Source organism: Vigna unguiculata, chromosome 3, assembly GCF_004118075.2.
Source record: "Vigna unguiculata cultivar IT97K-499-35 chromosome 3, ASM411807v1, whole genome shotgun sequence".
NCBI classification, from domain to species: Eukaryota; Viridiplantae; Streptophyta; class Magnoliopsida; order Fabales; family Fabaceae; genus Vigna; species Vigna unguiculata.
The window spans coordinates 3,548,335-3,565,016 of record NC_040281.1 but is presented as its reverse complement, the minus strand read 5'-3'; the positions used below and the strand labels follow the sequence as shown (position 1 = coordinate 3,565,016).

The 16,682-nt window shown below is 36.2% G+C and overlaps 1 protein-coding gene across 2 annotated transcripts; it reads left to right on the top strand.

Moving 5' to 3' along the window:
- Nucleotides 1–12,256: 12,256 nt before the first annotated feature.
- LOC114178756 (transcription factor GLABRA 3-like) lies at nucleotides 12,257–16,488 on the top strand. 2 transcript variants are annotated; one of them, XM_028064829.1, is made up of 8 exons: nucleotides 12,257–12,454; nucleotides 13,527–13,781; nucleotides 13,921–14,017; nucleotides 14,194–14,208; nucleotides 14,536–14,592; nucleotides 14,686–15,507; nucleotides 15,588–16,028; nucleotides 16,124–16,255. In XM_028064829.1, exons 2-8 carry the CDS (start codon nucleotides 13,753–13,755, stop codon nucleotides 16,193–16,195), a joined length of 1,533 nt encoding a protein of 510 aa, XP_027920630.1. In that variant the 5' UTR covers nucleotides 12,257–12,454; nucleotides 13,527–13,752; the 3' UTR covers nucleotides 16,196–16,255. The 2 variants fall into 2 exon arrangements, with proteins under 2 accessions (XP_027920630.1, XP_027920629.1); XM_028064828.1 differs by lacking the exon at nucleotides 12,257–12,454 and adding an exon at nucleotides 12,561–13,175 and having other exon boundaries at nucleotides 16,124–16,488.
- Nucleotides 16,489–16,682: the final 194 nt, after the last annotated feature.

Genomic DNA, 16,682 nt, shown 5'->3' with positions numbered 1-16,682 from the left:
CTTCTCTCAGCCTGTAGATGCAGATGATATTTAAATTGTCAAGCATCAACATTCATCAGTTGCCATAAAAATTGATGCATTAGTGCTCAAGTCTTGAAGGGCGCAACCTCATTAATAAATTAAATATCCTCTATTTAATTATGGTTAAACTCGATATTGGAAAAAACACATCACTTCAATAATAAATAACCAAATTCTCACTCTTATTCTTAAAGGAGCACTTCTCATAACTCTCACATTAGAAACACATCTTCAAGAGAAGCATATGAAAATTTTCTCAAACTATTCCTGAGTTTTGAAGAATTCACTCAAGAATTAGGTACCTTTGCAAAGACCTTGATGACAGGACCTCCATGGGTTTTGTTTAGATTCCCCGAGTCTTCAGGTTGAACTAAATGAAGTTCGGCAAGATTTTTAATGAGATACTTAGTGACTAGATTCCAATGAAGGATGTCAATATTTTTTTAACAAAGCAATTTTGTTTAAGTCGATTGTTTCCATTCTGTGTCTCGAAGGGACCTTCCAATTTAGGAGGTTTGGAATATCCAACTTGCGCAGTCGTGGCCAACTTTTACAACACTAAAACATTCGATGATTGGAGGAATGCTTTGTGTTCTTCTCATGAGATAATTGATTCCACTAAAGAATCTAACTACTCAAATTTCTTTATCGTGCAAGATCTCACTAATCAAATAGAAGTTGGTCTCCAAAATGTAAAGTTGGCATTCATCTTATCTTGAATATCAAATAGCAATATTTGTTGGTTTATGAAAATATCAAAATAAAAACTCTCTTAATAATTAAAGGTATAATTAGTCGTATAGTACTAAGTTTGATGCTGGAGTTTCTAATTGGTACCCGATTTAAAAAAAGTGTCAATTGAGTACCCAAATTAGTTTAAGTGCACCAATTGAGTCCATACCATTAAATATTCCCAAATGGCGTTTAGGAAGTGGTGAGGTGGCAGTGCAGAAGGGATACATGTCAAATAATAACAGATGACTGGTTGAAATTATAATTGTACAGTGTTCCACATGGTATTTATATTTAAAGAAGATTGACCCTCATTTTTCATTATCTTCTTCCTCTCCTATGTTCTGCCCTAATCCAATTTCTTCTTCATCAATATCCTGACAGTTTGTTGTGCCCTAATTCAGTTTGTTCTTCCTCTCGTTTTGTGTGTTTTTGTTTTTATTTTGTAAGCAGCGGAGTGGTGACAATGATGTATTTAAAGGGTGCAATTACTTTTGTATTCACCTTATCAGCCAAGGCCTCCTCACCATCCCCAACACAAACTTCTTCATTACCCACACCATTCTCCTTATCAGCCAACTTCTCTTCATCATCCCCAACACAAACATCTTCATTAGCCACTCCATCCTCTCACTCAACAACAACATATTCTCCAATATCCCCAACTTCACAAAAATCAACCCTAACATCAAAACCCTAATCACTAAATCAGAGAAAAACACAATACCAACCTTTCGTTATCAATGGCCCGCAAGTCGCTCTCAAGTCTTCACTTCAGTGTTCGAAAGTCGCCTTCAATTTCTCCACCACTTCGCGAAGAATCCTCCACCAGTTCGTCTCCCCTGCGTCACTTTTCCCCAATTTCACATTTTTATCACATGCTTCTGTGACTTCTATTTTAGCTTTGTCGCCTTTTTTTTTAATTTTCGTTCTTTTATTTTTAAAATTTTTCATTACAAGACATATTTAATTTTCTTCCCCAACTTTCCACGTCATTAAAAATTAATCTCCACGTGTTCCAAATTTAATTCACAGACCAATCAGTATCAGTCAACGTTAACCTTTCTAACGGTGTCAACTTAAATGGACTCAATTGGTGCACTTAAACTAATTTGGATACGTAATTGACACTTTTTTAAATCGGGTACCAATTAGAAACTCCAGCACCAAACTGGGTAGTATATGACTAATTATACCATAATTAAATAGTTCCCAATACTTCAAAGAATTGAATGCGAAAGCATACTTTATAATTGGTAATAGTAGATGGAGAAAAATGGTACCTCGTCTTTCAACTATAGAGCACCTTATGGTTCCCTCTAGATTTTCTCTCTTGATGGGGAGGGAGAGAAAGGAGCATGAATCATATAGAACGTGTTCACAAATGGGGACCATAACCCCTTATGTAACTGCGCACACCGCATCACACACCACGCACCACGCACACGCATACAACACCACGAACCACGAACCATGACCACGGACAATGCATCGCGCACACGCCCACGTCACCACGCACCACGCACACGCACACACAACACACACCACGCACCACGCACACGAACACGAACACGCACACGCGCATGCACCACGTACCGCGACCGAGCACCGCGCACACGCACACACATAAGGCACCACACACCACGCACACGAACACGAACACGATATCACGCATCACGCACCACACACCATGCAAGATGCACATGCACACGTACTCGACACCACGCACCACACACACGCACACGAACATGGCACCACACACTACTCACACACCCACTCACACGCACCACGCACCACGACCACGCACCACGCACACGCACACGTCCACACCACCACGCACCACGCATCATGCACCATGCACATGCACACACATACGCAACACACCACACACCATACACACGCATAACACACCATGCATCATGCACCACGCACCACGCACCACAAACTACATGCCACGATCCATGCACACACACCACGCACACGTTCACAAACACCGCACCACACACATCTACACGACACCTTGCAACACAAACCACGCATCACGCACTACGCACCACACGCAACCACGCACTACGCATCACGAACCACGCGCCATGCACACACACGCATCATACACCACGAAACACTCACCAAGAACCACGCACACGCGCCATGCACTAAGCACACGTAACACACATCACGCAACATGCACCACACACGACACCACGCACCACAAACAATGCATCACACACCATGACCACGCACACACACTTGCCCACAAACAATGCATCACACACCATGACCACGCACACACACTTGCCCAAGCCACCTCGCACGACGCATCACGCGTCATGCACCATGCACCACACAACACACACCAAGAACCATGCACCACGCATCACGCTCTCGCAAACGCACAATGCACCACACACCTCACATACACACACGGTATCACGCACCACACACCACTCACACGCAACACGCACACGCACAATCATGACGCATCACGCACCACGCAATGCACACACACACCACGCCACCACGCATCACACACCACACACCACTCACACAAAACACGCACACGCATCAAGTATCACGTATCACACACCACGAATCACGCACAACGCACCACGTGTCACGAATCACGCACCATGCACCACACATCAAACACGCACACATATCACGCATCACACCACACACACCACACACCCTGCTACCACGTACCACGCATCACACACCATGAACCACGCACCACACACGTAACACGCACACGCCCACGCAACACGCAACACGTACCACACACCACGCACAGGCACAGACACAACGCACCACACACCACACGTCACTCATCACGCATCACGTCCCATGCACCACACACCATGAACCATGCACCACGCACACGACCACAAACACGACACCACGTGCGACGTATCACGCACCACCCACCACGCACATGAATAGGCACACGACACCACACACCACGCACCATCCACCACACACCACTCACATGCCCATGAACAAGACACCACGCGCCATGCATCACCTTTAAGCACACGGCACCACGCATTACGCACCACACATTAAGGCCTGTACACCACCAACACGCCCACAAACCACACACCACCCACACGTTCACGCACCACTCACACGCATAACGCATCACGCACTTCGCACCTTGCACCTTGCATCACGCACCATGCATCACACACACACGCACCATGTCACCATGCACTACGCACACGCACCACGAAACATGCACCACGCACCATGCACACGAAACACACACGTATTATGTACCACACAACACACACCACGAACCATGCACCACGCATCACATACCACGAATCACGCACACGCAACACACCTACGCACCAGGCACCACGCATCACGCACCATGACCAAGAACCACTTACCACGCACTACACAACGCGCACACGCCCACACGACCTTGCACCACGAATCACACATCATGAACCACACGCCATGCACCATGCACACGCAACACGCACAACGTAACACGCACCACGCATCACGTACCATGAATCACGCACACACACATGCACGACTAATGAGTGTGTATTTTTACCCTCATTCAGTATTTTATTTTGGGTATTTAATTGAATTTGTGTGCTTAAAGAGTGTTTTAATTGATAATTTTGATAATTAGACCGTTTAAGCTTGTGTGATAAAAATGTCTTAAAAAGTGATTCTTAGCCACATAAATTATTTTAGGATATTTTAACGTTTTTTAATGCAGCTGAAGTTCATATTAAGCTCATTCAAGGTGCGAAAATAAATTGATTGAAGTTACAAAAGACCTTTAAATACGTATAAAATTAGCAAGTTCTGGAAAAATCACTTTTGCACCCCCTAAATTACATATACACTCTCCTTTTTCAAAATGAGCTACAAAACATCTACTTCTACACCCATGTCTTTGTCTATTTTTATTCCTCTTTTCACTTATAAATCATGATAACACGTCTCATAATCCTCCACTTATTAAACTAACCAATTAGAGAATGACACGTGACAACATCCAAACACTCAAAATTCAGCCAACCAAATGGTGCCACGTCATCATCTCCATCTCTCCCATGAGAAATCCTAATTTCTCCTCAAACCCTAACCACCACCATGCTGTCAGCCATCGCTGTTCACCATCATCCTCGCATACCATTGACGCACCAGACTGCATCACCGTGAACCATCATCAACAACCTTCATTCTTCATCGTTGCAGATCGAACCAAAACCTCCATTTCTAAGCCAGATCGGAGCAGAATGTTATTGCAGTGCCAGTCTACGACTCCCTCCCTCCGCAACACCTACATCTAACAACAGCAAAAACCACCGCACCAGTGCCATTCACGAACTTGCACCTGGAAGTGAATCGCGAGCAACACTGAGCCACCGCGAGCCAGAGGGGAGGAGACGCGCACCAACAATTGCAGCTTCACGCACCTGGACCAGCACCACATCTGCACTACATTCGTCAACACAGATCTACACCTCCACCACCATCTTCTCACGGAACCACCAGTGCAAACATCCATCTTTGCACCAGTGGAACGTAGATTCACCCATTTGCTACAATGCACCATCTCTGCAGCGAAAGCAACAACACAATAACAACACCTTCATCGTCTTCAAGCCACTATCTTCGCACCCGAAACAAACAACGACCACCATTGATGGAGATCTGCGACATCATCCTTACACACCACGCACCACACACATGAGTAAGCACATGACGCCACACACCATGCATCACGTATCACGAACCACGCACCGCGCACACGCACAAGCACAAGCACACGAACACGACACCATGTACGACACATTACGCACCACCACATGGACACACACACGACGCCACGCACCATGTACACACATGCACCGCACAACGTACTACGCACCACGCACATGCACATGGCACCATGCACCACGTACAACGTCACCACGCATCACGCACCACGAACCACAAACCACACACCGCACATCACGCGCACATGCACACGCATCATGCACCACGAACCACACACACACATGCACGACAGACCACGTACACGCATCACGCCCTAGGCACCACGTACCATGAATCATGCACCATGCACCACGCACCACGCACATGAATAGACACACGACGCCACGTATCACGCACCATTCACACGCACACGTGCATCACACTATTCACACGCACACGTGCATCGCACTATGTACACGCACCACACACGCACATCGCACCACGCACCATACACGCACACACACGACACCACCACCACGTATCACACACCACTCACACACAACACGCACCATGAACCATGCACCACGCACCATGCACACGCAATACGCACCACGTAACACACACCACGAACCACGCATCACGTACATGCACCACACACCACATCTCACACACACACACACCACACGCACACGACACCACGCACCATGCATCACGCGTCATGACCACACACCACGTACCACACACTACGCAACGCGCACATGCCCACGCCACCTCGCACCATGCACTACGCACACACACACCTTGGTTTGTAATCCAACTACTAAAATATCCATGTTAAAAATTCTCTCAAAATTTACATTTAGTTCAACCCGAACTTTAAAATCAACAATAACATATAAGGAATTCAAGTGTACAAACATAACATACACACACACACACACACACACACATATATATATATATATATATATAAATTGCTAATAATATTGTCTAAGAAAATATCTAACATTGATAAGGAAAAAACATTGACAACCTTGGTTTGGAATCCAACTACTAAAATATCCAAGTTAAAATTTCTCTCAAAAATTACATTTAGTTCAACCCGGACTTTAAAATCAACAATAACCAATAACATATAAGGAATTCAAGTGTGTAGTTGAGAGTTAAGTTTAACAGAGTGAGTGAAATGAATAATATATAAAGAAACACTTACATATCTATTATCTTTAAAGATTTTAAGTTGAAAATAATAAAATTTTTGTATATAAGTTGAGTTATTACTCAAGATTCAATGGATCACATCTCTTGTGTTAAGTATTGACTTTATCTTATACACCCACACAAAATATCCATTGTAATCTATATCAAAACCTTGAAGCTTCAACTGATGACATCTTACTAAAGTAAAAGTGTACAATTTATTATAGGTTGAAAGGATATGCAATGTGAAGAGTAATTTGGCTATGAGCAAATAGTGAAAGTACATTTCCTTAAAAATTGAGCAAATTAAAATAAATAGATGTAATTTGAATTAATCTAATTAAGTTTGAAATAAGGGAATTGTGTTTTGTACTTCCATAAATATTGCAATTCTCACTTTTGCCTTTGGTTTAAAGTTATTTTCAGTGTGCAGTTTATAAACTTCTCATATTGTGCGGTTTCAGTTAAGTTTCGGATAGTGTAATCCATATCCATGTGTTTTAAGTTTCGAATAGTGTAATGAGTAGGTATTTTAGAGGTGGAAGAAGATGATGTGGAGGAGATGGAAGAAGAATATGGGATGGAAGTGGAAGAAAGTATGAAGATATAGTTAGTGGGAGAGGAGAAGGGAATAAGACAAGGACAATTTTTACTTTTCATTTTATTTATGGAATACAATAAGAAAATATGAAGATGCAGGAAGAAATTTTCTCCAAAGTAATTGAAAGACAGTTTTGAATTTCAAATTATATAATATGAAAGCCAATAACATATTACATATTTCACATCAAAAAGTTTTATTTTTATAAAAATATTATTTTTGAAGTATATAATCTATAAAAAAAACTTCATATTTTTAAAATGACTTTTAAATTAGACAGGACGGATCTTGAAACCAAAAGATGGTGCTCCCCAAAACTTTTAAAATTTTGTACATATATAATAAGAATTTATGGAAATTAAATGAGGTAGATTTTTAACCTTTTTATAAAACATCATTTAATCTTAATAAATAGTCAAACATAAAATCAAGTATAATAAATAATAAAAAACTTATTATTTTTTTTTCACATCTTCTACCTTTTTATTTACTCACTATTTTTGTTCATCTTTCACTCTTTGGCATGGTATAAGAACAAGGAGTGACAATGATTAAATTGATTAGGAAATGTGGATTTTAAGATTATAAGAAAGTATCTAATTATGAGTGCATTTAGTGTATAAGAGTCGCGTATACTAATGACCATGTTTTTTTATTGCAACTGATGATCTAATAATGTCTAAGAGTTGATATCTAAGTCGGCTTAAATTTTTTTTTTCTTCTCATTTTTTAGGTTGTTTAGGTGTCTTTAAAAACAAATTTGTGATAAAGATTTACGATAACTCGAAAATGTCTTAGATCGGGAATGGGTTAAATATATTTTTGGTTCTTCAAGTTTCAACGAAATTTGAAATTAGTCTCTTATCAAAATTTTTGACCAATTTAGTCCTTCATCTTTAAAAATATGTAAATTTAGTCATTTTAACCAAATTTTGTTAAGTTTATATGACATTTTAAGCGCATTTCATAATAGTATTTGACTTATTTAAACTGTTCGATACATTTTTGCTTCAATGTTAACTCAAATATTATCATAAAATACGTTTAAAATGTCAAATAAACTTAATAAAATTTGGTAAGAATGATTAAATCCACACATTTTTAAAAATGAAGGACTAAATTAAGATAAAGTTTCGAAAATGGACTAGTTCTAAAATTCACTAAATCTTGAATGAAAAGAACATATTTTTAACCATCGGGAACAGTACATAACATAAAAATATATTAAAGATATGTTGTAGTTTTTTCTTTTATTGAAATTATTTTAGTGGATTTTGATAAGGACGAAATTATCATTCCTCGTTTAAGAATTAAAGTTTTTTTTTTTTTGTGAAAAGTTAAAATGTCTCAAATAGATGAGAGAAGATTCGTCCAACATGAAGATACCAAGAAAAACAGAGTTTAGAAAAACGTTTTATGAAACAAAACCTTTGACGTGTTATGAAGAATGAGCATCCTTCACAAAATTGAAGAGTAGTTTCTCCACACCGTTTGAACATAAGGCTGAATGAATACACTTGTCAACATTATAATTAGATATTATTTTAACATAAAGACACGTGTAGTCGTCTTATAAATCATTGTTGGGTGTCATTTTAAGGGTTTATAACTTTTGTAAACAAAATAATCAATAAATGTCAAATTGGTGTCCAAATCAAGTCTATGTTTTGACCCATGTATTAGTTTTTTACATCTCTCTTTTGAATGTTTTTATTTAATTATCATTTCTAAAATTTAAATAACATAACCATTATTACTGTTTTTTATATGTTTATTTTTATCTATTTTTGAATTAACTTATATATATATTATGATATAACAAGACAAAATAAAATCAAAATTCTATAAATATTTTACGAAACTTAGAAATATTTATTTATTTTTTCCAAACAAAATATTAAATGATAGAGGAATTACTTTATCACAATTCTTGTCTTGGAGTCAGAGGTAATGTGAATTTTTATATGATGACATCATGTCTTATAAAAGTTGTGTATTGTGTTTATAGAAAAAGAGGTTAATCTTCATAATTCTTGCATAATAACATTTTTGTTAAGTATTAGTAGATATAAGTTTCGAGGTGTCGAATTATACTAAAGTTATGTTATGATTTTATTTCTGTATTTGTAGATATATTTTCGTTTAAAGAAATTATTTTCTTATCACATTATTCTCAGTAAAAATTTTATGAATCACATAACTCGACACTATTTAAAATATATTTCACTTTTAGAACTAAGTATTAAATTATGTGAATTTTACATTATCTAAATAGTATGCACATTACTTAATCTGAAATTATATTGTCAATCGAGTAATTCGAATATTTCAAATTATATCATTTAAACGTGTTCTTATTATCAAAGGGTACTTTAATATTTTTTATTTTATGGAATGATAGAAGAAAAAAAAAGAGCGTAAGAAATAGGAAGTAGAAATAGTCCAAGACATGTCCATGAAAATTGGGCCAATAACCTAACCTTAGGTTGTGACTACACCAAAATGTTTATTATTGTAAAAAAATTGAATGATTTTTGCAAAGTGCACCTCATCATCAACATGTACACGTGAAAACACGATGATAACATGTGAAGAAGAGATATCCAACAAGTTAAGACTTCAACCAAGATAACCATCTAACCTAAAACACCACTTCATCGTGGAAAAGAATCTAGAAATTTAACTATTATATTTTTGTTTAGTTAGTAGATGATACCTATTTTTGTTAGATGTATCGATTTGATATCCGTTTTTAAAAATGTGTCGATTGAGTTCAACTTTTTAAAAGTTGTCTTAATGAAGTCCCTTAAAAAAAAAATTATTAATGTCATTAACGGTATTGATAAGTGATGAATAAAATTAACGGTGTTAATAATTTTTATCTGAAAGTGACCTTAATTGAGACATTTTTCTAAAGTTGGGACTCGATTGACACCTCTTTTAAGCGGGTACCAAACTGACACATCTAAACAAAAGTGGATACCATTCAACTAATTAAACCTATATTTTTTCTTCTTCAAAAATAATTAGCAAAAAATTGAAAACTATATATACAAAAAATGTTAGTGTAGTCATGCTTTTATGCTGTAATTTTTTTTTCTAACAAAAAGAATTGTTATCGCCTTTGATTTAGTTTCTACGTTGGACAAGTAATTAATGTGATTAAACGAGCAACCGTGGCAAGTTAAAGGACATAATTAAGGATAATATACTTAATCATTGTTTCTCATAATCAATTGTAGAAACAATGTTAAACCCAATTTTCTGGAATTTGAAAATACCATTATTTCAGGAAAAAAAATTATTTAGATTTAATTTGGAATTCGTTTACACATGACAAGATTTCTTGACAGCTCAACGACAACTAGTTTTCATTTCACTGAATTTGGATTTTAGTACGTTATTTAATTTAGTTAATGAACAATAATTTTGTGTTTTATTTTATTATATTAATAGAGACGACACATAGTAAGTGGTTATGGAACCATTGTTAAAAATAATGTGGTGGTAGTTTTGTGAGTAACTAAAATAATAAAATGTTGAAATTAATTTATACAAAAATATTCATTTAGAAGTAATGAAAATAATGGGAAGAGCAAAAAACTAAGATTGAGAAGTACTATCGTAATGGTATGGTTTACAAAGCAAATGGATAACTTTTCCTTTGATTTAAGGTTCTATGCAATAAGATAAATTAACAAATGCAAACGTCAATAAATAGTCACAAGTATTGATTAACAAAACCAAATTAAAAAATATGGGTTGTATTAAAAGTGTTATTATGCATATTTTGTAGTCACTAATATTTTTAATAATTAAAAATGTATAATATATAATATAAGTGTTATTTATTTTTCAAAATTCCACTAGACCCAGACGTATCACAGTGGCACAAGTCTTTGGGTTTGTCAAACACTTTGGTTTGAAAATTGAAGAATATTAAATTAGCACGTGAAAATGATATTTTACTTCTTAAGTTAGATTTACTTATTAGAAGAGATGTAGGAAAGTATATTCAATGGTAAAAGAAGAGTATCGTAATATCATATTTCTATAAAAATGAAAACTAAATCAGTATTAAAGATCTAGTTTACTTAATTTTTAATATATCTCATATCGTTTTTTTTTTTAATTTTTTAAAATTTTAGATTACTAAATATAAATTAAATACGTTCATGAAAATAATATTCTTACGTAATATATTTTTAAGAATAAGATATCTACTCCGAATTTTGAAAATTATTTATAAATAAAAAAGTCATCTTTAAATTTTAATCTATAGAGAACTTTATGTTTATATTTGGATTTTAATTATGAATGTTCTTTATTATAGAATTCAAATTACTAACATTTACATTTGGTAAGATAAAACATTGAGAAAATTCAAGCAAGGTCTAATTACACTTATAACTTACAATCGTTCAAGTAAATTTCAAGAAATTAAATATATATATATATATATATATATATATATATATATATATAAATTAGTAATGTAAAATAATAAGTAATTTTCATTATTTTAATTGAAAACTTTATCTATAATAAGATAATTTCATCAAAAGTAATAATAGAAAGACTCATTATTCGCTCCAAGTGAAATCGTGAAAATCAACATAATAAGTTCTTTATCAAACAATGTTATTTTACATTAATTATAATATTATTTTTATATTAATCATAGAATCTTGTATTTTTTAACACTTAAATTAAGATAAAGAATGTAATTATGTTATCCAACTAATATAAAAATTAATCAATACATATTCAATTTAAAAAATAGAAACATTTTGAATATTAAACAAAAAAAGTTTGATAAAAACTCCACCGAAAATAATCCAAATTTCTAAGACAGCTGAAACATAATTAAGCTTGTATAAAATAATGAAATTGGGATCAGCTTAATTAATTATCCAGTCATATGATAGCATAAAGTGTGGGTTCCTTGTGCACATTTTTGTGTGCACAATGATAGCAACACACTACACTGCAGTAACCAATAATTAGCAACACTGCCATGGTCACTCTCTCTTTCTCGAGTCAACAACTGCAACACTGCACTTTTTGAGGCACAGTACTATCTACCTATCTTGTGGCACTCCAACAAACCCTGCTTGCGGACTACATGTTTGTTTGGTGTCTTTGACTTCAATTATCTATTTCACTTGGTTGTTGGTATGTATTTGTAATTTGCCTCTTAACAAGTGCTTAGATCCTAATAATTACTGTTCTTTCTACAAAATCAGACTGAAAAAAAATATGCTATTTATGGATTGAATATAGTGCAAATCTATTTATCGATTAAACCAGATAGGAAAGGTGAAATCTTTATCAGAAAAAAAATGATTACCATTGATGGGAATCTCACGTCAAAGATAAATTACTTGTAGGGACAACATTAGAAGTCCCATGTTAAAATCAATTGCTTGTGGTGGTGTTTAAACCCTCAGATTCTTCTACCCAATGTACTGTGGATGTGCTCTTCTCTCGCATATTCAACTCCTATTCATACACCCTGGTTGTTTTGTTTTTTATAGTTGAATATTATGACAAGGTTTTCTAGTCAGGGAAACAAGGGTCATGGCAAGGAAAAGTAAATAAATCAAAGAGATAGAGAGAGAGAGAGAGAGAGAGAGAGAGAGAGAGAGAGGTAGACAAGTCTAACAAACAAACTTCCCTTTCTTTTCCCATCTTATCCCATAACAATACACACTGCAGGCTAGTTGTGTTGTGTTGTGTTCATTCAGTAATTTAATCTGTATGAGACAAGTTGCGTCTACCCTGCAAAGCCAGAAAAAATGGTGCCAGAGAACATGAAGAAACAACTTGCTTTGGCTGTGAGAAGCATCCAATGGAGCTATGCAATTCTCTGGACTGATTCAACCACCCAACCCGGGTACCAAACCAACTGTTCTATTCATAGTTGCCAACTCTGTTCTATTTTCAATTCTTTGACTTTGCTCTTTCTTCAATATTTTGCTTTCTCCTATACCGGAGAAGATTTTATATCAGATGATGCATACAAAATTTGCCATGGTTGAGCCTCAGGGTAGGATGCATCTTTTTCCAGTGTAGTTTGGCTTATGTTAAAACAAGACAATTATCACCTATCCATGTTTTCTCATCTAAGGAGTATGGTTGACTAAGTAGCAATTTGAAATTCTGAATCTACTGTTGCATTTTCTTGTATTATTTGCTTGTGAGGCAATTGGTTTATGGGTAGTGTTAAATTTTTTGTTTCTGACAGGGTGTTGAGATGGGGGGAAGGGTATTACAATGGAGACATTAAGACAAGGAAAACAAGTCAAGGGGTGGAACTTAATTCTGACCAAATAGGGTTGCAGAGGAGTGAGCAGCTGCGAGAGCTATTCAAATCCCTCAAAACTACAGAAATCACCCCACAAAGCAAAAGACCTTCGGCGGCACTGTCCCCAGAAGATCTCACAGATGCTGAGTGGTATTACTTGGTTTGCATGTCCTTCGTATTCAACATTGGCCAAGGGTAAATTGTAAATCTCCTCTATTTTTCTTTCTTTCAAGTTTTGGATCATCAAGCTGTGTTCCCAAAATCGGGTGTTTCACTGATTTGTAATCTCAAGGGTGAGGGAATCTTAGTTGTTCAATTCTTTGTGTGTCGGTAGGTTACCAGGAAGAGCTCTGGCAAAGGGTCAATCCATTTGGCTCAACAATGCGCATTCCGCTGACTGTAAACTTTTTAGTCGTTCTCTGCTGGCAAAGGTGGATTCATTTTCTTGGTTTGACTCGTTCTGTCTTTCTCTGCTTTTGGTTAAATCTTGAATTATTGCACTCTGGCTGTCTAGCACCATGCTTGAAATGACAGATAATCTGAATTTTCTTCTTTGTTTGGTTTTTGTTCCATGAATAAACCTGTGGCAATTGTCTCTCTTGCTCAGAGTGCATCCATCGAGGTACTATCTTGTTTTTTATTTACTTAATCGTCCTTGTTTTTATAATCTTTTATGTGTAATTAACAGTTAGTGCCGTGAAATCAAATATGATGTGGAGAAATTTAGATTTGTTAGAACTTAGAATAGATTTTCCTTTTGAAACCACTCTATAGTGTTTCATACTGGCACTGCTGCAATGGTATCCATTCGAGTTTCAAAACATAGAAGTAACTAAGATTCTAAATATAAGACTCTGTCTGAAGAACACAAAACTAATTTGTGTCAAATTTAGTACGCAAAGACTAATCAATACTCTGTGTAATTTGTTTCCTTAATCTCAACTTTCAGACGGTCGTGTGTTTTCCGGTTATGGAAGGGGTTATTGAGCTTGGCACCACTGAACATGTAAGTTTTCACCTTCATCTATCATTAAATAATATTACTGTTTTGTTATTGACCAAAATAATCATGTCACTGAAACTTGTTCTTCGTGCGAAGGTCTCAGAAGATTTCAGTCTAATTGAACGGATCAAAACTTCTTTCTTGAATAATTTGCATGTCAACGATCCTAATAAGTCAGCATTGAAATCAAGGAACCAGGAAGATCTTGCTTATGTAGCATTTGATGATAATGTTGAATCAATTCCAGAAATTGGGTATGACATAGCCAGCAAAACCTCCCCTGATGGTAGTTCAAACGCATTCCAAGCCAATCAACCACTGGATGAAACTTTCATGGTTGAAAGGATAACCAGTGGCACTTCTCAAGTCCAAAGCTGGCAAGTTATGGATGATGAGATAAGTAACTGTGTTCATAACTCCATGAATTCCAGCGACTGCATATCACAAACTTTTGCCAGTCCTGAGAATATTGCTTCTGCACCCAAGTGTAACAACCCTTCTGACCCTTTTGCCCACAACCCAAAAATGACGGTAGTGGATCCTCGAGGTGATGATTGGCATTATCAGAGAGTTCTGTCTGACCTTCTAAAAACCTCTGATCAGTTACTCATGAAAATGCATTCACAAAAGTTTCATCAGGAATCAAGCTTTGTTTGTTGGAGGCCAGGCGGGGCAACGGATTGCCAATGGCCAAGATCAGGAACTTCACAGAAGTTATTGAAGAAGGTATTGTTTGAAGTTCCTCAAATGCACTTGGATGGTCTGCATGAGTCTCAAGAAGAGAATGACTATAAGGAGGGAATGAGACTAGAGACTGATGAAATTGGCATGAACCACGTAATGTCAGAAAGAAGGAGAAGAGCAAAACTGAATGAAAGGTTTTTAACCCTTAGGTCAATGGTCCCTTCAATCAGTAAGGTAATATCTATTTCACTGGTGCATTTATTTGCATGACTGTCAGTCACTGCTGAAATTAATGAAGTGTAAAATTCTTTCAGGATGACAAAGTTTCAATACTTGATGATGCAATTGAATACCTTAAAAAGCTTGAGAGAAGGATAAAAGAATTGGAAGTTCAGAGAGGGATGACAAATATGGAGCCGGGGACTAGAAGATCACCTCAAGATATGGTAGAAAGAACTTCTGATCATTATTTTAGCAAAAACCACAATGGCAAGAAATCAGTTGCAAAAAAGAGAAAGGTCTGTGGCGTGGATGAGACAGGAAAAGAGATTAATTCAGATGCTTTAAAAGGAAGTTATGCTAATGATATTACTGTGAGAACTAGTGACAATGAAATTGTGATCGAAATGAAGTGCCCCTCAAGAACAGGAAGACTACTAGAAATTATGGAAGCAGTTAATAGTCTCAGTATAGATTTTAATTCGGTTCAGTCAACAGAGGCCGATGGAAATCTTTATCTGACCATTAAATCTGTGGTGAGCACTTCTGGTTTTATACTTTTATGCATTCAGCAGAGTCACAACTAGTTATGAAATTATGCTCTTTTTTCTAAAATTGGTCATCCTTTCAGTTCACAGGAGCAACTATTGGAACAACCAAAAGAATCAAACAAGCCCTTCAAAAAGTGGCCTCGAAGTTCTGATTTTTTTTTTTTCTCTTAACTTTAAACTCATGGTGGTGTTCAATTCAACTCTTGCTACTACATACAGAATTCATGAGATCAAATCGGTCAAAATCGAATATCTTTTTGAAGATTTTTCACGAAAGGAAGAAGTGGTCTCACTCTTGGTGATGCAACGTGGACTTTTAGGCACTTGTAAATGGTTAGGTAGGCTTAGCTGACTAGATTCATGTAATGTCACATTAGCTCCTATGGCATCACACAGGTTGACCAATGACTAAATACTAATAGAGAGACAGATCCATTATTAATTACGATAGTCTTCAAAGCAGTCCACATTCTCTCCTAAATTCTTTAATGTTGTCATTTGCTCACCACTAAAAATATATTATATATCTTAGAAATCTTTTTAATATATTTTAAAATTTCAAAATCAATGAACATCTGATTGAGAAACAACATAAAAAAATTCAGCTGAGAGTTCAAATTTCTTCATAGCCATGAAGTT

Coding starts and splice junctions, on each gene's coding strand:
- LOC114178756 (XM_028064828.1), top strand. CDS start 13,078: ATGGTGCCAGAGAACATGAAGAAACAACTTGCTTTGGCTGTGAGAAGC. Junction 13,782..13,920: donor GTATTCAACATTGGCCAAGG/GTAAATTGTAAA, acceptor GTGTGTCGGTAG/GTTACCAGGAAGAGCTCTGG. Junction 16,029..16,123: donor ATCTGACCATTAAATCTGTG/GTGAGCACTTCT, acceptor TCATCCTTTCAG/TTCACAGGAGCAACTATTGG.